The 21,898-nt window shown below is 48.9% G+C and overlaps 1 protein-coding gene across 1 annotated transcript; it reads right to left on the minus strand.

The window, feature by feature from the left end:
- Positions 1-2,100: 2,100 nt before the first annotated feature.
- On the minus strand, positions 2,101-2,628 carry LOC125507774 (oleosin Zm-II-like). The gene has a single exon (XM_048672273.2). The coding sequence runs from the start codon at positions 2,476-2,478 to the stop codon at positions 2,101-2,103; it is 378 nt and encodes a 125-aa protein (XP_048528230.2). The 5' UTR covers positions 2,479-2,628.
- Positions 2,629-21,898: the final 19,270 nt, after the last annotated feature.

Below are 21,898 nucleotides of genomic sequence, written 5' to 3' on the forward strand. Positions count from 1 at the left end.
TGTTTAGCAGCATGGCACGAACGCATGGAGCAAGAATATAACAGTGGTCCATGATTATATTTAAAAAACAATTGAAGGGAAGGGTCGTGAGGTGGTACTGAGGTTGTGAGGTAGTAACAACAAATCCCAATGGCTAAGGTATCGCCGACCCATAAACCTCCCGCAATGGTCCGAACTATGCTGTCTGGAGTGTGAAAGCCATTCAATATGGATCTGTATGGGTCCGCGACACGGTCAGTACACGATTTCTCTCGCAAACCGGAGACAAAAGTGGGGGAGCTTTACGGGAGTCCGGACCGATCCCAAGCCCATTTCTGACCGTTCTGGCCCACCAAAAACCCCTCCCCCTCTCACGTGTTTTCTGTCAGCGCCGCTTCAGAGCGTCAGCGCCCGCATTCATGCCCGGCCAAAGCGGACGCGACCGCTCACTGGCGCCGACATTAAAGCGACGCGTTGGCTGAGAGAGCGCCGCCCGTGCCGCTTCGTAGTGCAGGCGACTGCAGCGCGTTCAAGCGATATGACGGCCGCTCGTCCGTCCGTTTGCCACCCGCATCGATGGCACACGGTTGCCGAGGCGTTTCCTCCGGTGCCACCCGTCCGTCACTCTGCCGCCCACCGGTGCTATATAAACCGCTTCCCCGATGCCCTGGCCATAGTCACAATCACCCCTCTCCACACCATTCCCCTCCATGGATCCCTCCGCAGCCAAAGATCTCTAGGACGGGCTTACGTCAAAGCAGAAGAAGGCCATGGCCGCCATTGCTGCCGACTGGCAGGCCGGCAGGCAATCGAAGGACGTGCAAATTGAAGACGCCTTCGACAACAAGCCAGCGCCACCCTCCTCTTCCTCCACGGCACCCTCCTCCTCCACTCCACCCTCGTCGGTGCATTGCACCATGACCATCGGCGAGGCTTGTGTCCATTATATGGACATGGTGTGGGGGGAGCAGTTCCGGGAGGCACAGGCTGACGCCAACTACAACCACAACCTCCTCCAAGAGCATTCATAGGCGAAGGAGCAGGTCACCGCCCGCCAGGGCGGTCGCACCAGATGCAGACCTGGCGAAGCAGGAGGCACTGCTCGAGTCCTACCACTCCTCCCGCGGGATCCTCCTTGCCCGCTGGAGGTACCAATAGCGGGTGGCGGAGGTGTCCGCCGCCGACAAGGAGTGCGACAATGACGCGAGCGAGGCGTTGTTCGGCGACACCGACAAGGAGGACATCGACGAGACCGCGCCTTGGCGCCACGACCACGAAGAAGCCGGCATGTCCGCGGGTGCCGCCGACAGCGAGGAAGATTAGTGCACGGAAGGTCGCCGCCGCTCGTGTCCCAGGAAGGCCACCGCTCCTCCCCTCCTGTCGACGCCAAGCTTGGTGGGCTGAGCATCTTCGATTGATTAGTCGCTTGGCGGCAATGTCGAGGCGAACAACTTCACTTCCCCGGGCTCCAGAGGCGGAGCTGGAGAGCGCCGAGGCGGAACTGGAGACGGTGAAGCTTCAATTCTCGGGGCTGATGGCCGGAGACGGGGACCGGACGCCGGTGATCATTTAGATTAGGTATTAATTATACTCTAGAGCCCTCCTAGGACCGCTTCGATGTATTTGTAATGAAATCCGTCATGTTTACATGAAATCCAATATGTTTATATGAAATTCGGCCATGTTTAATATGAATTCCGGACTTGTCTGAACGAATTTCGTCCGGTTGGTTTGAGTTGTTGTGAAAATGTATGAGGCTACGGTTGGATGGCGTCTTCCTGCATCCGTGTCCGCGGACAGGTCCCCTTGTCCGTGGACGAATGCGGGAGGTTTTTTGCGGGTTACCGTTGAAGATGCCCTAATAGCATCTCTAGCAGACCCCTTAAACTGCGGAACTGAAAACGTGTTTTTCAGTTCACGAAAAACACATTTTAAGGGTCGATTTGAGCTGCGGCGAAACATACCCCTTAAACTTAAACTGTAAAACCGAATATTCACTTATATTTTTCCCCACGCCTTCTTCTTCCTCTCGCCTAGATGCTTTGAACATGCATACGTATATCTGATTGCGATAAATTGAACGCATGCGCACGACGCGTACGTACGTTCACCCGTGCAGCACTAGGTGATGGCGACGTTCCGCGCTTTGGTGGTGCCTAGAGCATCCCTGACGTCGTCCCCAACTCTATGTGCGAAGAAGGCCGGGGCGCCGAGCCCCGCGACGGCTAGCGCGGCGGGCATGAGCACCGGACTGAAGGGAAGAACGAGAGGCGCCGCGAGCGCAATGCCGGCGAGCGTGGCCAACAGGAAGAGGCCGGAGAGGCCCAACAGCACGGTGCCAAGTGGGATGAGGAGCGCTGTCGCGGCTAGCGCGGGGGCGTGTGGGTCGCTGCGGAGCGCAGACCCTAGGCTCAGCCCCTCCACGCGCCATAGCAGCTGGTACTGCTGCTGCTTCCTGCCGTGTTGCTGGTGCGCACGCGCTAATGCTGTCGTGGCCATGGTGAGCCGAGGCAGGGACGCGCGAGGCGGCGGCCAGGATGGGCAGGGCGGCGGCGGCGGGCCGGACGGGTGGGGCGGCTTCCCATATAAGCAGGGCGGCGACCGATGATGGATGGGCGACCGTCTGAACGGGTGGGGCGGCTTCTCGGATGACCAGGGCGACAGACGGGGACGGACGGGGCGGCAGCCAGGAGCGAGCCATGAAGGTTTCGATGGCAGTTGGACTCCCCTCAATGATCTTTCTTATATACAAGGTACCCTCAGGTTGACTCTGAAATCCTTATTTTGACAGATTCGGTAAGGATATTTTTCGTGTCCCTCAAAAAAATTTACAGGTCGGAGTCATTTACACGTTCTATTTGGGTCGCCTTTCCTTGCCTAAAAATGTAAACCGATAATTATTTTATAGTTTCATGTGTTTTAAGGGATCTGCTAGACATGCTCTAAGGCTAAGGCTAGGACCGGGGGATACATGAGCATGCTGATCTCATCTACAAATTCACCCATGAGTTGACGAGGACACACAATTGTTCCATGTTCTTACGAAAATCAAACGGTGTACTCCCTGTGGCTCAATGGTCAATGCCCAAGACTCAAAGCGGCCTCAAAAAAAGATAAAATGGAATGTTAAACTAGCACTTCGCCGCAATGCTTGGTTTGACAACATTGACTTAAGTAGGGGTATGTCGGACGGAAAGTGTATCGATGAACCCACTTTGGAAAACTTATTTTTGAATATCCAAAAATTCTGAAAAATATTTCACGCATAAAACTTCACATTCTATGTGTGTGTAAGAAGTTTGGCGGAAATATAACTTTTTCTTTGACATGTGTAAAAAAGACAAACAAACGTGTCGTGGAACGCTATTTAGGAGTACAGAAATTATCTTTTTCGTGGAGGCAAAACAAAAAGAGTTTTTTCGCAAAACTCTGTGCCACACACACATGTTGCGAAGATGTACGCGTGAAATTTTATTTCAATTTTTTTTGACATTTTAAAATGCGTTTGGAATGCATTTTAAAAAAACGGGTTCATATGTCCATGGGTTCAGGACGTCTATACTCTATGTCAGACAAGCACATTACTGAATTCTATATTCTATGAGCAGGGCTGGTCCTATGATTTTAGGGGCCCGGTGCAAGATTAGAGCTCGGGGCCCCTTAGAGATTGCCCTCAGGGTCGATTTCTTAGCCGTCTTTCCTGCTTTCTTGTTCAATCCCAAGATTCAATTTTGCACCAGACACCCGATGAAATTGTCTTACTCGCTAGGAGGCGAAAATGAAAGTACTATCGAATCCGATGCATTTAGAGAAAAATAGATTAACCATAATCATGGACTAATTTCTTTTCCTGGATTACTGCTTTGCATCTGTGTGTTCCATAGAATATTGCAAAGAACATACACAATCCAATCAATTTAATGGAAAAACATCTATATATGCATTGCAACTAGCACGGAACGTGGTGACCCCTAGACAGATGACATGTAATTATTATTATTTCTATATATGTTTTCCCTAAAGCATCACATCAAGGTCTCTATATCGGACATGCTTTTAAAGGGTGCTTGGATCCAAAAGACTTATTTTAGTCTGACTAAAAATAGTCTCTTTAAGAGGCTAAAGTTCCAAGCACCCCTGACTAAAGAGGGGCTAAAACTAGTTTTGAGACTAAATTTTTTTAATCAGGGGCACCCCTACTAAAATGTGGATTCGTCATCTCTCTTCTTTTTAATTCCTCTCTTTTAATACACACGAGTTCTGGATTGGAGTGTTGAGAGGATAATAAATGCTCATTAACTTGATTTTAGTCTCTTTAGTATTTGAATCCAAGCATGGGTGAGGTTAGCAAGTTTTAGTCTCACTATTTTTAGTCATGAGACTAAAACATATCCAAACATCCTCTTAATGTTTGAAAATTAGCGCAATGCTTTCTATTAACTAGATAATACCTACGGCAACCACGGCCAATCAATCAACTATCTATCGATTATCATTTACTATAACTTTTTATTAATTATGATGACAAAAGTAAAATCGTCAGGGCACAATACCTTGTCTAGAATCAGCTTCTCGTCTCGTTGATGGGGAGTCGCCGGCTCAAGTAGTAGCGACGGCATGGCGCATGCTCGGTGGCCATCGCTTGCCCGCCGTTGTTTAACTGGTTCCGGCGATCGCGAGGCGAAGAGGTGAAAATCCATCCGGCGGCAGCCGCCGATACCGTGCGTGCGTGAAGTCGTAACCAGTGCGCCTCTCCAAGATGGCTGACTCGATCCATGATCAGCGGTTGTGCGTAATTAGTTTTTTTAGACAAAATGCGTAATTAGTACGTAGCCAGCCACGTACTAGTAACTTGGGCCAACTAAGCACGTTCTTTCCAGTCCATGCAAACCCAGCAGCCGGCCTACATGGATGGGCCCCCCCTTCGCTCCGGGTGCCTGGACCGGGCCTGTCTATGAGAGCTGCTCCTTCTCGAGCTTCACGTCTTTTTTTTGGAAGCTCACAAGAAAATCTTGCACAGTTCATTGGGATGATGGACACGTCTTCTCAAATCCACCATTTGAAAGCAACACGCGCCTTCTAGTTTTACATGCTCGTAAATCAAAACCAGGTTCGGACTACGATCCCTTGGCTAAGAGCGATTGGTGAGATTGTAATATTTGACAACTATGCTATGACGCCCGTGATGGCATCTCACCTTTTCTTCCAATGCTGCTACACCGCTAGAATTTGAGAATTGATCAAGGACTGGCTTGGACAATGCGTAATAAAATGGTAATCGAGCGGATCATTCATTGACGGGCCTATGACTCCTTCAAATTTTTTGCGTTCTTACAACAGTCACACCCTTTAGTTAGGCAGCGAGACCATGGACGGTTAGGGCAGATGTTGGACTGACGACATGGCTCGTCGCCTCGCTTCTCCGGCTACCCCATGATGTTGTGGCCACTTAGTGGTTTTTTCGCTTTTCTTTTATGTTTTATTTGGACATGATTGTTGCCCAATAGACATTTTATGCCGGTACCTTGCTAGGCGTTGTATGGATTGGTTGCTTTCTTTATTTATAAAGCGGAATGAAAAGCCTAGTTCGAGACTGGCTCAGACGACAAGACTTGAAACCCGCTTGTTGGCAACATTTCACCTTAATTAATGTGTGTTGGTATGAGGTTAACAATTGTGTCATAACCTAAATCAGGCCACGACTTATCTTGTTTTGTTTCATCTCTTGAGAAAATTGGAATGAGCACAATTCGCATGTGCATCAGAGCACATCTACCATGCCGACAATCCTCTTCTCCAACAGAAGAGAGACCACCCCTTGGGTCACCGAGGCATCTCACCTTGGGGTTATAATTCTGCGAGTGTATGCGTGTGTTTGGGTTACAACCTTGCATGTACATAACTTTGATCCCCCCACCCCCTTTAATCAATGCAATATGGCGTCACTTTTGCCTTTGTTGTAAAAACGGTTAACTTTCAAATAACTAGAAATATTGGGATAGAAAAGTCCAACATATCCCCACAACTCCTGCAACTCCTAAAACAAGTTAGAGCATCCTCATAACCACCTCTATGTACCGTTTCAAGAAAAAAGCGGGCAACTTTACGTCTTCTTAGTTTTATTTTTCATGAAATAGTGTCTTCTTCCCAAACCATCATCTTCGTCGCTGTCAACGACCTCCCCCTCCCGGCCGCTCACATCCTTGTCCTTTCTCGGCCAAGTTTTGCCACTTATCTATGTTCCCCAAGCCTCCTTCCATGGTTGCCACAAGTATATGGAGCCCATGGCCGCTGCCTCCCACTCCTACCACACCCTAGTCCCACGCCGCATACCATGCCCACACCTTCAAAGTCGTTGCCTCAGCCTCTCAAGCCGAGCCACGATGAGTTCCCATAACTCAACTTCGAGCATCGGTGAGGCCCAATGACACCTCTCCATGCATCCCCTCTGGCCACCGTGATGTATATTGTCCACAACTCCTTCGGCCAACACTGCATGCAACGTGTTGAACGAAAGGGATAAACGCATTTTTTTCGTTGTGTTTATGCAATAACATGGAAATATAGTTGTGATGAGGTTTTTATGCAAAAGAAGAATTAGCAAAGAAAAAAATTAGGACTAAGAACAACCTTTCATTTGATCATGAATGAGGATTGGATCGAGGTACATAGGTGGCCATAATCAATCCCAAATCTTCTATCTCTAAATAGCTAGCCCCCACTAACTATTTCTCTCAACATGCAAGCATGCCACATCATCGCACGACATGCATGAGAAAAGGCCCACCCCCACTATTATATGTCTCTCAACATGCAAGGATGCCACTTCATCATGACATGCATGAAAAAAAGACTTATCTCAACATGTAACATACATGAGGGTTTTCATTCTATTATGCTATATACATTTAATAAACATTTTACAACTATATAGTAATCAAGCATAATAAATACATGTATTTTTATTGTTAGCCTTTTATATTATTACTTCAAATATTCATGTTTCATACAACAAGTCACATTGAAACATGTCGCAAAATATTCCCGCAACAACGTGCGGGGTATCATCTAGTATCAATAAAAAATAGACACAGATAATCCTCAGGGGGAGTTGGTGATTTACATCGTTTTCTGCTCACCTTTTGCGAAGCTAAATCCTGCAGATTTTGGGTAGTGGGTCTCGAACTAGGTGTCTAGATACAAAAGTAACAAGGGCATGAGGTTTGCCCAGGTCCAGGCTCTCCGAGGAGATAAAATCCTACATCATGCTTGTGTTTATTGCTTTGGATTGAAGTACAAAGTACAGATGATCTGCCTTGAGCAATAATGTATTTTTTCATCCCAGTCGTCACCTTCTTGACACCCCGTATAGATATTTTTTTGCTTTATTTGAGCAATAATGTATGCATATTTTTTCACTTTTGTGGCAATATATGGATATTCAAATAGTTTTCTTCCCTAAGAAAACTAGTTTTCTTTCTCGAAAAGTGCACACACCATGCATATGTGCGTGAAATAGGAGAAATTCTCATGATGAGGTAATTTTGTGGAGGAAACCGCGCATGTAAGGGGAGCAACTATTAATTGATTAATCGCATGATGAAGGAATTGGGGCATTCAGTCGATTCCTCCCTCCCTCGGAGTGGTCTACCCCCACCCCCTAGGACCCTACTCCTTCCATGTTGTCAACCCACCTAGGACCACCTTCGCCTGCTACGCATAGCATGGGTCGCAGCCGCGTAGCCGGGCCGCCCCGCCTTGCTCAACCCCCTTCAGTGTCGATGTGACCATCAAAACGAACACACAGTTTTGTTCTATGATGAGAAGTGGAGTTGACCCAACAACCTGCTGAAGCAACACAAGGTTGACACACTCGGATGATTGAGCAGTGACAAATGTTTTTTTCTCTCGAGAATACGTCAATGGCATACCATATCTTTAGAGAAGGGAGAAATATGTTTACAAGAGTCCTTCGATCGACGCGTACATCAATCGTTGGAGCACCCACTCCTACGAGTACAAATTACACTTGACCTCTCACAAAACGATCTAAGCCACCTACACACACCTGCACTATGTCAGGCATAGATGTCATCTAGAATAGTCCGGGCAAGCTCTCAAGGTCCTTTGAATTGCTCCGGTCGGTTGAACACTTTCGCGTTCCTTTGCTTCCACAAAGCCTAAGCCGCATCGATGACCAAAGAGTCGAAACTGCGGTTGTCTTTTCCTTGGAAACCTCTTCAGGCATTGAGCCACCACTCCACGAATGTGTCCATGCTATTAGGAGCAAGGACATTGATTTGTAGCATGTTGAAGCACGTGTGCCAAACCTATCTTGCATAAACGCATTGCACAAGGATGTGCTCGACCATATCCTCTTCCTGCAAATAGATGTAGCACGACGATGAGCCCTCCTGCAGGCCGTGTCGCACCCGTCTATCTGACGTCCAAAGTCTATGTTGGACTGCGAGCCAAGCGGAGATCTTGCATTTCAGCGGCGCCCAACTTCGCCAAATACTGGTGGCAGTAGGAAACCTGCTCCCTCCATGGTTGAGCTGTGTGTATGTGGATTTCGTGGTTTACCCCCCTGATGGGTCATGTGGCCAGGCAAAACTGTCCTCGGACTGCTCATCCCTCTGCACCGTGGCAATCGCATGTCTCAAATGCACCATTTGTAGCAGCGCCCCAAGGGAGGTTTGTGGCTGAATATCGAGCATCCACCTATCTTTCGTCAATGCCTCAGCCACCGTTCTAGAGTTCCTTGTCTTGGTGTCCACTCCGATCGCCAACATAGGAGCAATGTCACTTACTAAGAATTCGTGGATCCATCTATCTCTCCAGAAGAGGATCTCGCCACCTTTCCCCACTGTAATGTTCACCATGCTATCAAAAACCTGCTTTGCGTGTCACGTCGCCATCCACCATTAACTCGAGTCCATGCCAAGCTGAAGGAGAGACCTCGAGTGAACAAGTGGCCTGTTGTTTTGTCTAGCCAACAAGTACTAAATGTTGATGCATCTTTCCATGTTGAAGATCATACAAGCAGGTGTGGAGCAGTAGTGAGAGACAGCCGCGGAAAATTCATTGGGGGCGTCTACAAATAATCTCATGCAAATTCCGGATGTCGTCTCGGCAGAAGCTGCAGCTCTGCTTGAAGGCCTAAAGCTTCTCCAAAAAGCCTAGGATGCAACAATGTGATGTTGAGAATGGATAATATTGTGGTGGTTGATGCCCTACGGATGAACGAAGGTCATGCTATGGTGGCAGCCCCAGTTTTAGAAGATTGTAGAGTCTTGCTACGTGAGTTCGGGAAGGTAAGTATTGAGCATTGTAATCGAGAGTCAAATGTAGTTGCTCATGACACTAGTAGAAAACAGGGCTATGGTCCAGGCCGGCTCAGCCCATTAGTCCCGGTTCAGTCTAGAACCGGGACCAATGTGGGCATTGGTCCCGGTTCGTGAGCCCAGGGGGCCGGCCGGGCCACGTGGGCCATTGGTCCCGGTTCGCCTGGACCTTTTGGTCCCGATTGGTGGGACGAACTGGGACCAATGGGCCTCGCTCCTGGCCCACCACCATTGGTCCCGGTTGGTGGCTTGAACCAGGACCAAAGGCTTCCCTTTAGTCCCGGTTCTTGTCGTCAACCGGGACCAATGAGGTGCCTATATATACCCCCTCGCGCAAGAGCAGAGCACAGTGCTCTGTTTTTTCTGGCCGAGGGGGAGAGGGCTTTGTGGTGCTCTAGCTCACCTCCTATGCACATGAGGTGTTCGATGGAATGCCCAAGCCACACTATTTAAGCTTTCTCCTCTCGAAGCTCGACCTCCAAGCTCCATTTTCCTCGAGATTTGTCTAGATTTAGCGGTCCGTCACGCCCCGTCCCCGTCTTCACCGCCATCGATCACCCGCGCCGATCTCATCACCGACACCACCGTGGTGAGCCTCTTGTTCTTATCTTCTTTCTGAAAGGAAAAATATTCTTACTTGTATGTTTAGATAGATACTTGTATCATTTTCTTACATTTTTTATTGCATCTTATATAGTGCGATGGTTTTGGTATCCGCCCCCGTCGGCCCTCGTCCTGTCTATGATTCGGATTTGGTATGTATATTATCTTTATAACTATTGGTTCATTTATTGTTTATGAAAATTATGCCGACCAACGTGACATAGATTTTATTTATCTAGGATGTATGTGAATCGGAAATGCCAACCGACCCTATTGTCGAGAGGTTAAATTTAGTTGAAGAAGAAAACAATTTGTTGAAGGAAAAAATAAAAAAAATTGAGGAGGAGAAGATGATATTGGAGTTGCATGTTGCGGATGTCGTCGATGATCACAAGATCAAGATGGATGCAATGCGCTTGAAGATTAAAAAGATTAGAAAATATGCCATTCATACCGAGGCTTGGTATCATTATGCCGTTGGATCAATTGTTACCTTGGTTGCGATTATGATCGCATTTGTTTTCGCATTGAAATGTTTTACATAGTTTCAATATATGGTTTAATTAATTAGATGCTCTGGAGAGCTATATGTTATTAGATGAGAACTATGTATGCACTTTGGTTTTAATGTGATGATGAACTTCTATTAATTTGGACACTTAATTATATATAATGCACGCAGATGAACCGGCAATGGATGTACGGTGACAGACACACCCGCGAGTACATTAAGGGCGTGCATGAGTTTCTCGATGCGGCTGAGGCAAACAAGAAGAATGGTTTTATGTGTTGTCCATGCACTGAATGTGGGAATACGAGGTCTTACTCTAACCGGAAAATCCTTCACTCCCACCTGCTTTACAAGGGTTTCATGCCACACTATAATGTTTGGACGAGGCACGGAGAAATAGGGGTTATGATGGAAGACGATGAAGAAGAAGAGTACGATGACTACTATGTGCCCCCTGAATACGGTGATGCTGCAACGGGGGGAGCTGGTGAAGATCAAGAGGAACCAGACGATGTGCCCAATGATGCTGCCACGGGTGAAGCTGCTGAAGATCAAGAGGAACCAGACGATGTGCCCGATGATGATGATCTCATCCGGGTCATTATCGATGCAAGGACGCAATGCATTAGTCAAAAGGAGAAGCTGAAGTTCGATCGCATGTTAGAGGATCACAAAAAGGGTTATACCCCAATTGCGAAGATGGCAACACAAAGCTCGGTATCGTACTGGAATTGCTGCAGTGGAAGGCAGAGAATGCTGTGGCTGACAAAGGATTTGAGAAGCTACTGAAAATATTGAAGAAGAAGCTTCCAAAGGATAACGAATTGCCCGACAGTACATACGCAGCAAAGAAGGTCGTATGCCCTCTAGGATTGGAGGTGGAGAAGATACATGCATGCCCTAATGACTGCATCCTCTACCGCGGTGCATACAAGGATCTGAACGCATGCCCGGTATGCGGTGCGTTGCGGTATAAGATCAGACGAGATGACCCTGGTGATGTTGACGGCGAGCCCCTCAGGAAGAGGGTTCCTGCGAAGGTGATGTGGTATGCTCCTATAATACCACGGTTGAAACGTCTGTTCAGAAACGAAGAGCATGCCAAGTTGATGCGATGGCACAGTGAGAACCGAAAGAAAGATGGGAAGTTGAGAGCACCCGCTGACGGGTCGCAGTGGAGAAAAATCAAGAGAAAGTACTGGGATGAGTTTGCAAAGGACCCAAGGAATGTATGGTTTGCTTTAAGCGTGGATGACATTAATCCTTTCGGGGAGCAGAGCAGCAATCACAGCACCTGGCCCGTGACTCTATGTATGTATAACCTTCCTCCTTGGATGTGCATGAAGCGGAAGTTCATTATGATGCCAGTTCTCATCCAAGGCCCTAAGCAACCCGGCAACGAAATTGATGTGTACCTAAGGCCATTAGTTGAAGAACTTTTATAGTTGTGGAATGGAAACGGTGTACGTACGTGGGATGAGCACAGACAGGAGGAATTTAACCTTAAGGCGTTGCTGTTCGTGACCATCAACGATTGGCCCGCTCTCAGTAACCTTTCAGGACAGACAAACAAAGGATACCACACATGCACGCACTGTTTAGATGACACTGAAAGTATATACCTGGACAAATGCAGGAAGAATGTGTACCTGGGCCATCGTCGATTTCTTCCGACCAACCATCAATGTCGAAAGAAAGGCAAGCATTTCAAAGGCGAGGCAGATCACCGGAAGAAGCCCGCCATGCGCACCGGTGATCACGTGCTTGCTATGGTCAATGATTTACACTACGTAATCTTTGGAAAGGGTCCCGGTGGACTAGCTGTTCCGAATGACGTTGAGGGACACGCACCCATGTGGAAGAAGAAATCTATATTTTGGGACCTACCCTACTGGAAAGACCTAGAGGTCCGCTCCTCAATCGACGTGATGCACGTGACGAAGAACCTTTGCGTGAACCTGTTAGGCTTCTTGGGCGTGTATGGGAAGACAAAAGATACATCTGAGGCACGGGAGGACCTGCAATGTTTGCACGAAAAAGACGGCATGCCTCCGAAGCAGTATAAAGGTCCTGCCAGCTACGCTCTTACGAAAGAAGTGAAAGAAATCTTCTTTGAATGCCTGCTCAGTATGAAGGTCACGACTGGCTTCTCGTCAAATATAAAGGGAATAATAAATATGCCAGAGAAAAAGTTTCAGAACCTAAAGTCTCATGACTGCCACGTGATTATGACGCAACTGCTTCCGGTTGCATTGAGGGGGCTTCTACCGGAAAACGTCCGATTAGCCATTGTGAAGCTATGTGCATTCCTCAATGCAATCTCTCAGAAGGTGATCGATCCAGAAATCGTACCAAGGCTAAGGAGTGATGTGGCGCAATGTCTTGTCAGTTTCGAGCTGGTGTTCCCACCATCCTTCTTCAATATCATGACGCATGTCCTAGTTCATCTAGTCGACGAGATTGTCATCCTGGGGCCCGTATTTCTACACAATATGTTCCCCTTTGAGAGGTTCATGGGAGTCCTAAAGAAATATGTCCGTAACCGCGCTAGGCCAGAAGGAAGCATCTCCATGGTCCATCAAACAGAGGATGTTATCGGGTTTTGTGTTGACTTCATTCCTGGCATTAACAAGATAGGTCTCCCTAAATCGCGGTATGAGGGGAGACTGACTGGAAAAGGCACTCTTGGAAGAGACTCAATAATATGCAGGGACGGATATTCTTGGTCTCAAGCACACTACACAGTTCTACAGAACTCTACCTTGGTGACCCCGTATGTCGATGAACACAAGAACAGTCTGCGCTCCAAACACCCGGAGCAATGCGACGACTGGATTACATGTGAACACATCAGGACTTTCAGCAGTTGGTTGGAAACACGTCTCAGAGGTGACAACACTGTTTGTGATGAGTTGTACTTGTTGTCCAGGGGACCATCTTTGACTGTATTGACTTACAAAGGATACGAGATAAATGGGAATACATTTTACACGATCGCCCAAGATCAAAAGAGCACCAACCAAAACAGCGGTGTCCGCTTTGATGCAGCAACCGAGAGCGGAAAGGACACATATTATGGTTACATAGTGGACATATGGGAACTTGACTACGGATCTGATTTTAAGGTCCCTTTGTTTAAGTGCAAATGGGTCAATCTGTTAGGCGGCGGGGTACAGGTAGACCCACAGTACGGAATGACAACAGTGGATCTGAAAAATCTTGGGTACACTGACGAACCGTTCGTCCTAGCCAATGATGTGGCACAGGTTATCTATGTGAAGGACATGTCTACCAAAACGAGAAAAAGAAAAGATAAGGAAGTGAATACATCATACGATGAGCCAAAGCGCCACATAGTTCTTTCAGGAAAAAGGGACATCCTGGGAGTGGACGGCAAGACAGACATGTCTGAAGATTATGAAAAGTTTCATGAAATTCCTCCCTTCAATGTCAAGGCTGACCCAAGCATCCTGATAAACAATGAAGATTATCCATGGTTACGGCGCAATAAGCAAATGACACAAGCGAAGAAAAAGTGAAGACTTTCTCCCGCAATAAGCAAATGCTATGTGGGTGAAATTATGATACCATCCCAACTTTCAACTTTTTCAGAGTTCATTTGAAATGCTTTCATGTCTTATGGTTCGAAACTTTGATACTTCGAAAGTGATTGTCCATTTTGTACACGAAGTGCATCAAGTTTTTGTCGTAACCCTCTCTACTTTTTGGAACATGCTATGTGGGTGAAATGATGATACCATGCCAACTTTCAACCTTTTCAGAGTTCATTTTGAAATGCTTTCCAATTTCAGAGTCATTTAGCTCAAAGAATGAATTAATAGCAAACAGAATGAACTACAAAATTTTTATGAAAATAAAAACAAACAATCATTTAGCTCAACCAACCGTGACCATTCCCCCCTTTAGTCCCGGTTGGTGCCACCAACCGGGACCAATGGCCTTCGCTTCCCGCCCTTTGGGCTGCCGAAAATTGGCCTTTGGTCCCGGTTCGTGGCACGAACCGGGACCAAAGGGGGGCATTGGTCACGGTTCGTGCCATGAACTGGGACCATTGCTCTGGCTATATAAGCCAACACTTGCGAAATTTTGGCCAACCGCTCCCATTCGCCCCGACGCCCCCAGGCCGTTCGTCGTCGTCGTCGCCGCCCCGAGCCCGTCGTCGCCCCGCGCCCGCCGCCGTCGCCCCGCCCCGCCCCGCCCCGCCCCGCCGTCGCCCTGCCCGCCCCGTCGCCGCCCCGAGCCCGTACGTCGTCGCCCCGCGCCGTCGCCCCGAGCCCGCCGTCGCCCCGCGCCCGCCGCCGTCGCCCCGCCCCGTCGCCGCCCCAAGCCCGTCGCCGCCCCGCCCCGTCGTCGCCCCGCGCCGGCGCCGGCCCTAGGTTGATGATATGATGATGTTGATGATGTTTTTTTTCCTGTTGATGATATGATGATGTTTTTTTTCTGTTGATGATATGATGATGTTGATGATGTTTTTTTTTCTGTTGATGATATGATGATGTTTTTTTTTCTGTTGATGATATATATGATGATGTTTTTTTTTCATATATGCATTTTTTCATATATGTATTAATTTTTTTAAGTTGTTAGTAGATATCGATTTTAGGTTAGTGCATTTTATCACTGATTTTAGGTTAGTTGAGCCTCTTTAGTGCATTTTATGTTTGTTGCATTTTAGGTTAGTGCATTTTATGTTAGTGGAGAGGAAAAAGTAAAATAAGGAAAAGGAAAATAAGTAGAGAAAGAAGGAGAAGAAGAAGGAGAAGACGAGGAGAGGAAGAAAAGGAAGAGGAGAAGAAGAAAGGAATAGAGGAGAAGAAGAGAAAATTAGAATATATATTCTATTTTCTCTTTTCTCCTCTATTCCTTTCTTCTTCTCCTCTTTTTTCTTCTTCTTTTTTTTCTTCGACACATGGGGGGGGTCGAGAACGTCGGACATTCATGAGAGAGGCGAGGAAGAAGGGGAAGAAGAGGGAGAAGAAGAGGAGAGGAAGAAGAGGAAGTCCTCTCCTCTATTCTTTCGTTTCTTCTTTCTTCTTCTTCTTCTTCCTCTTTATTTTATTGGGAACGAGGGTCGTCGAGGGTCGCCGAGCGGTAGAGGAGAAACCCTAAATAGAAAGTATCGTCGGTGTGAGATACATATACCGTCAGTGTCGGACACTACATCCACATCCCACAAGTGGCGCGGGGTCAGGTGGCTACCTCGTAGCCCGGCCTAAGTGGTCCAAGATTGAGAATGATCTGGTTCATAAAGGGATCGAACCAGAGACAAATAACTGGCCAGACCATTGCCGGACTTGGTTCTTCGGGGCTGGCGGAACCTTGGACCCTGAAACAGGGAAGTGCATTTGGATGAACGAACAAATGGACATACCAGTCAGTAAGCTTAAGCAGTATATCGAAGCAGCGCAGGAAGGGACGTTCTTTCCAGACAGAGAGAACGACGAGCTCACAATGGCCCTCGGGAATCCTGAGCACCCTGGACGGACACGAGGCACGCCAGGCTCCGTTCCGTGGAAGGTTGGGTTTCCGGACGCAGGCGGTTACAAATCCCATGAGAGGAGGAAAAAAGTGCAGCAGACCCAAATGCAGGCGCTGCAAGCAAGGGTAGACACGATAGAGGAACGAGAAGCAAATCGCAGCAAACGTACTGCCGAAGCCTCCCCCGAAGCTACCCCGCCATCTCAGCACAGAAGCAGCGTGGCTTCCACCGAGCTGCTTCAGCCGGAGCATGCCTTGACGGCTCCTGCCAGCTATCCCGTGGATGCTATCACGGAGTCTCAAAATTGCCACCTTATGACGCAATGGATGAATTTGAAGGTCAAGGCGGCTGTTGACTCTGTTTATCCTACTGAACCCGGCGCAACTTTTCACTGCCGGCCGATTCCAGAAGGATATGCTAGGGTGATGGTGGATGAGATAACGGAGGGATTTGAGGACCTCCAGCTTGACCACCCTACCGGTGAAGGGGAGACTCGGCTGGGGTCTGCTTTGAAGACTCCATGCCTGTGGCGGAAGGAGCTCATCAACCTTCCGAACTGGACGCCTCCGCCTCCTCCTCCTCCGGTGAGTCAGGGCACTCCGCCTCCTCCACTGCCTCCTCCTCCGGCGAGTGACGATCAGGGCCCTCGGCCGGCTCCTTCTCCGGCGCGTGGCGGCACTCCGCCTCCTTCTCCGCCTGCGCCGACGCGCCCGAGCAGCCAGCCTCCTCCTTCTCCGCCTCGTCAGCAAGGGCGGAAGAGACCTGCCGCCGCTCCAGCTGCTCCGGCGCGTCGTAGTCCTTCTCCTCCGCCTCTTAAGCAAGTAAAGAAGACAACCGCTCCGTCTGCTCGGTCGGCGTCTAGCAGTACAACCAGAGGTGGTCGGACATACAGATTCGGTCCTTCTCTGAAGACTCCAGAGAAGTTACCATACGAGAGGACCCAGGAGGAGAACGCCGAGATCGCGCGAGAAGAAGTGAGGAAATTCTTTGAAGGGGTGAAAGCAAAGAAACATCCACCTCCGGAGGAGAAGGTAGATCGGGTGAAAGTGAAGCGCACTCTGGCTGCCCTGACAAAACCACCGAAGTCTGATCCGCCGAAAGGAAACTATGACCGCATTATTGGAAAGGAATTTGCCGAAGCGGAGCGGTCGGGAAGTACTGTCAGTGATCAAAGGCTAAAAGAACGACGAGCTGGGAAACAAATTGCCCAGCTCGGCGAACAAGCGAAGCAATCGTGCCCCCCGCTCAAGGTGCCTAGCCACAACGTCGCTAATGATCCGAGGATGGTGCCCGGTTATAGCAATCTTGCAGATTACCTGCCCGACGAAGTACATTATGAACCCATGGAGATGCAGATACAAAGATACGAGTACGGGAAGCCTCTCGTCAAAGATGAAAGATCTCTATCAACGATGATGCGAAGATTGCATGATTGGTACTTGAAAATCTGCAGAGACTCTGGGGGAGGAGTACTTTGTATTTGAAAGTTAAAAAGGAGCATGACCTCGTTGGAATTGATCTGTTGCCTGTTCCATTTGAGGAGTTCTATCAGTTTTTCAATCAATTGGCCTCGATAAAACAACGGTCGCCTGCTACTATCTGTAAGTAGTACTACTTCTGTCATTAAGTTTCTCTATATAGCTTAGCTCTTTCATTGCATGTATTTATAATCATCCTCACTATATTATGCAGATTGAAGATCGTCGAATTGAAGAAAAGACAAGTCGGTGATATTGGGTTTATTAACACATATCTCATAGATGCAACTCAGGTTAAATTTCATGCCACAGAAACCGAGGCCAGCATGCTACAATCGTTGATAATAAATCAAAACAAAGATATAATACTCTTTCCTTACAACTTCAAGTGAGTGTTACTTTCTTGTGCGTATTCGGTTTTCCTTATATATTAGTCAAGGTTATAGTAATGTAATTGATGAGTTATGCATGCGTGTGCAGTTTCCACTATATTCTCCTACATATTAAGCTTGAGCAGGGACTAGTAACCGTCTTAGACTCAAGACGAAAAGATCCCAAGGACTATGCATACATGACTCAAATACTCGAGAAGTAAGTTAAATCGATCATTATCCACCATATCAGCAACTTTGTTCATTTCCTGATATATCAAGTAATTATTTTCTTTGTCCGGCAGGGTTTGGAGAAAATTCACCAGAAAAGCTCCGGGACTGCCGAAGGAGCTGCAATTTAGACACCCGAAAGTAAGTACTAGCTATAGTAGCATTTTAAGCGCATCTACTAGTCATTCAAGCGCTAGTTTCATCAATACTATTTGGCATTCTTGCTTATCAGTTTGATTAACCTCTATTTCTTGTAAAGTGGTTGTGGCAGGAACAAGGGAATGATTTCTGTGGATACTATGTTTGCGAGTCCATCCGCCACACAACCTGTGAGCGGGGCTACACTGACGAACAATATGAAGTACGTAAATAACAACATTCACAATTTTATTTTATTACCATCATTTGTGTTGAGTTTCATTCATTCATATATATATGTATTGACCCCCTTCTTTAAATTAGATGTTTTGGAAGCGGGATGAACTCCTAGCACCAGCTCGCATGCGAGGAATTCAAGAGGAATTGGCGGTATTCTTTCTTGACCACGTGATCCCTGAAGACGGAGAATTCTATGTTGACCCTGAGTCCGTATGATTATATTTGTAAGAGATAATTACTGTATATATGTAGCCGGTAGTGTCAGATAGATATACGAGAACTTGTTGTTCGACCAATCTCTCGGAGAAAGAGAGGTGGTCGATATCACTTCTCTCTGTATGCATATATGTTCATCACGATTTTCTGTTTCCTTCGTTTGCTTACTAGCTAGCCAGCGTGTCTAGTCCTCTCTATACGTATGTATAGTACGTAGCGTCGACCAAGCACGGACATAAGAGAGGACACTTCTCTCTATTAATTATAGCTAGCTAACACAATATATGAAACACCTAAATTAACCCCCAAACCCCCCCCCCCCCTTTAAAAAAAAACAAAAACCCCAGCCACAGAAATGCTGACGCGTGGATGCCTATTGGTTCCGGTTGGTGCCACCAACCGGGACCAAAGGGTCTCCTGACTGGGCTCTGCGCACTGCCCACGTGGAGGCCCATCAGTCCCGGTTCTGGATTGAACCGGGACTAAAGGGTCGGGGCATTAGTACCGACACTTTAGTCCCGGTCGGGACTAAAGGCCCTTATGAACCGGGACTATAGGCCCTTTTTCTACCAGTGTGAGCTGGCTAGTTGGGGAAGTACGAATTCTCCCTTTTTGTGGGTGGATGTATCCCATGAGTTTATTGTTAAATCTCTAGCAAACGATGTAAGTGCAATTGATTAATAAAGCTAGCCGTGAAGGCCTTCCCGAAAAAAAAACTCAAGCCCATGGCACGGCCTATGTGGATCTGTTCGCCGAAGCCATTCCCAGCGTACCCTGAGTGCAAGAGCCTGCAAACTCATATTCTTCACCCTGAGTCCTCCATAGCAGGTAGGCTTTGCAAATCGAGCTCCACGCCACTAGGCATTACCCTCCATCCCGCCCAAAAGAAAGCACGCATCCATCCGTCGATGTCTTGGAACACCCATGCATCCTGGTGCCTTCAGCACCAACAGGTGGTGCACCGGCCTTGCGGCAATCACCGCCTTCACGAGCACCAGCCGGCTCGATCTCTGCAACATGCCTCTCTGCCAACAAGCAGGAAGGCAGTGCCTCACCTGATCAAGGAGAGGCTGCCATTGCGCCTTGGTGAGCTGCTTGATTGCCAACTGCAAACCGGGGTATCTACAAGGAAATTCCCCGATGGTACAGTACATTGTAGGAGGTCCTCAAATTCTCTTTCTGTCTGTCTTCATGGTTTTCGATGATCAAAATCGTAGAGGATGTTGTGTAATTTACCGCATGATACAACTTGGACATGCGCATTTACTCCGGAGTACAAGCAAGTCGAGCCGAAGACCAACCGCCGGATCTTTGCCGGATCCCCTCGAGCCGGGGACAGCGTGTAGAACTATTACGCGCGCGCGCGTTAGAACGATCGATTTCCGACAGCGTGTTAGGAACTCAAGTTTCCTTGTAAAGAAATCAGGGTGATGCTAATTAATCAGGCATAGCGGGCCCCCCACCGGTTGAAATCACGGGGCAGAGTTTTATATATGGAAGGAGACACTAGGCCCCACCATTGAAATTACGGGGCAGAGTTTTGTGGATGGTCTGGACATGTGGGTGGGCCCTGCGCCCTTTCCGACAGTGTTGTACGCGCGATGCCACGAACGCGCCCAGTGAAAATTAGATCTTAGCCATGTGGTCGAGCGTTGCAATCCGCGCATGAGCATTTTCGCCGCCTTACTCGCTTCCACGCCCCGCTCCCGCCCTATATAACCGCCGGCATAACGGCCCGACCCCGCCCACCCTGTACTCCCGCTCGAGCCTGCCATCCACGCCTCTCGCCCTCCCACCGCGAGCTCGCTCCTGCCCACCCAACTGCACGCCGCCCTTCCACCGCAAGCTCACCCCCGCCCCCCGCCATGGCAAGGCGTCCGCGCGGTCGCGCTCCTCCCCGCCACGCCCACGGCCCCGCTCCTCCCCGCCACGCCCACGACCCCGCGGCCGGCCACCCACTAACGTCCCTGCGGGCGACGGACGCCGTCGTCTACGCGCACCCACACCGGCGTCACTTCAGGGTCCGCGTGCTGGCGGCGGACTCTGTCCACGCCGCCTGGGAGATGCGCCGCCTTCTCGCTGCCCAGAAGAGCGACTACGACTGGTACGTCACCAACTTCGCCCCGCTCGAGGCTGCAGCGGACCTTCGGTTTCCCGTCGACGACGCCAGGGCGGCTTTCGCGTCGCTCCTGCAGCGGATTTCTGGGGTGAACACGACCATCGAGGTCACCCACGGAGGCGGCCGCGGGCGAGGAGTCCCGCACGCGCACGCGCCCGGTCTCGGAGTCGGCCGCGGAGGCCGCGTCGTCGGAGGCGGGCGCGGAGGCTGGCGCGGGCACGGTCTCGGAGCGCTGGTCCGTGGTGGCCACGCCGTCCAGGGAGGCCCGGAGCGAGATGGGTACCGTCTCGCTTACAGCTTCATGCTCTACCCAGGCGACACCGGTACGATCGATCCCCATGGAGTCCTCGTCACCGTTGAGGAAACCGAGCAGGCGCTCGAGCACACCACCTGCACGGCGCTTCGGGGGCGCGCCGCCGGCCTCGCAGGGAAGATGAGGGGCGCCCGCCGCACCGTCGAGTTCTTCGACGAGGAGAGGCGGCTCGCGCGGAAGTCCTCGCACAGCCGCCTATGCACTCTCCAGGAGATGCAGGCGTGGGTCGCTTCGGTCCGGGCGCACCAGAAGATAGCGGTCAGGAGTCTTCGCCACATTCTCCGGCAGATCGATGGGTTTGCTCAGAGGAGTATTTCGTTTTAGGTGAGTTCAATCATGTTCATCTTTTGGGCTGTTTTGCAATTCATGCATCATGCTTTAACCCGGAATGCTCGATCATGTTCGTAGGCTTGTTCCTAGGCTTCTCGTTATATTTTGGATAGGCATCGGTCGGTTTGGCAATGAAATACTAGTTACAAAACCATCATCCTGTTATGTCGAAGGCATTGAAATAGTTTTGTGTTATCTGAACCATCAAAAGATGCGTGTATTCAGTCTGCGATATATACATTTCTATACTTTTATGTACCTGCTTTTCTTCCTGAGGGGTTTCTAACTGTATTTTGTCTTTCATCAGTGGCCGCGGGGCAAAAGACAGCGGAGCAGACCATCCAGAAGAGTGGTGAAGACCGTTCATGATCTTCCCGTGCGATATGATCCGACGACAGTCACAAAATCGCCTACCTCATGTTTCCTCGCAATCGACTGAGGCTACTACAGTTTTTTTGTTTTGTTTAGGGAAAACATAAGGTGGTATGAACTTGCATTTCCTTGCCATCGGATATAGATGCGGCT

This window comes from Triticum urartu, chromosome 5A (genome assembly GCF_056163025.1).
Source record: "Triticum urartu cultivar PI428250 chromosome 5A, HENAU_Tu73, whole genome shotgun sequence".
Lineage (NCBI taxonomy): Eukaryota > Viridiplantae > Streptophyta > Magnoliopsida > Poales > Poaceae > Triticum > Triticum urartu.

Coding starts and splice junctions, on each gene's coding strand:
- LOC125507774 (XM_048672273.2), bottom strand. CDS start 2,478: ATGGCCACGACAGCATTAGCGCGTGCGCACCAGCAACACGGCAGGAAG.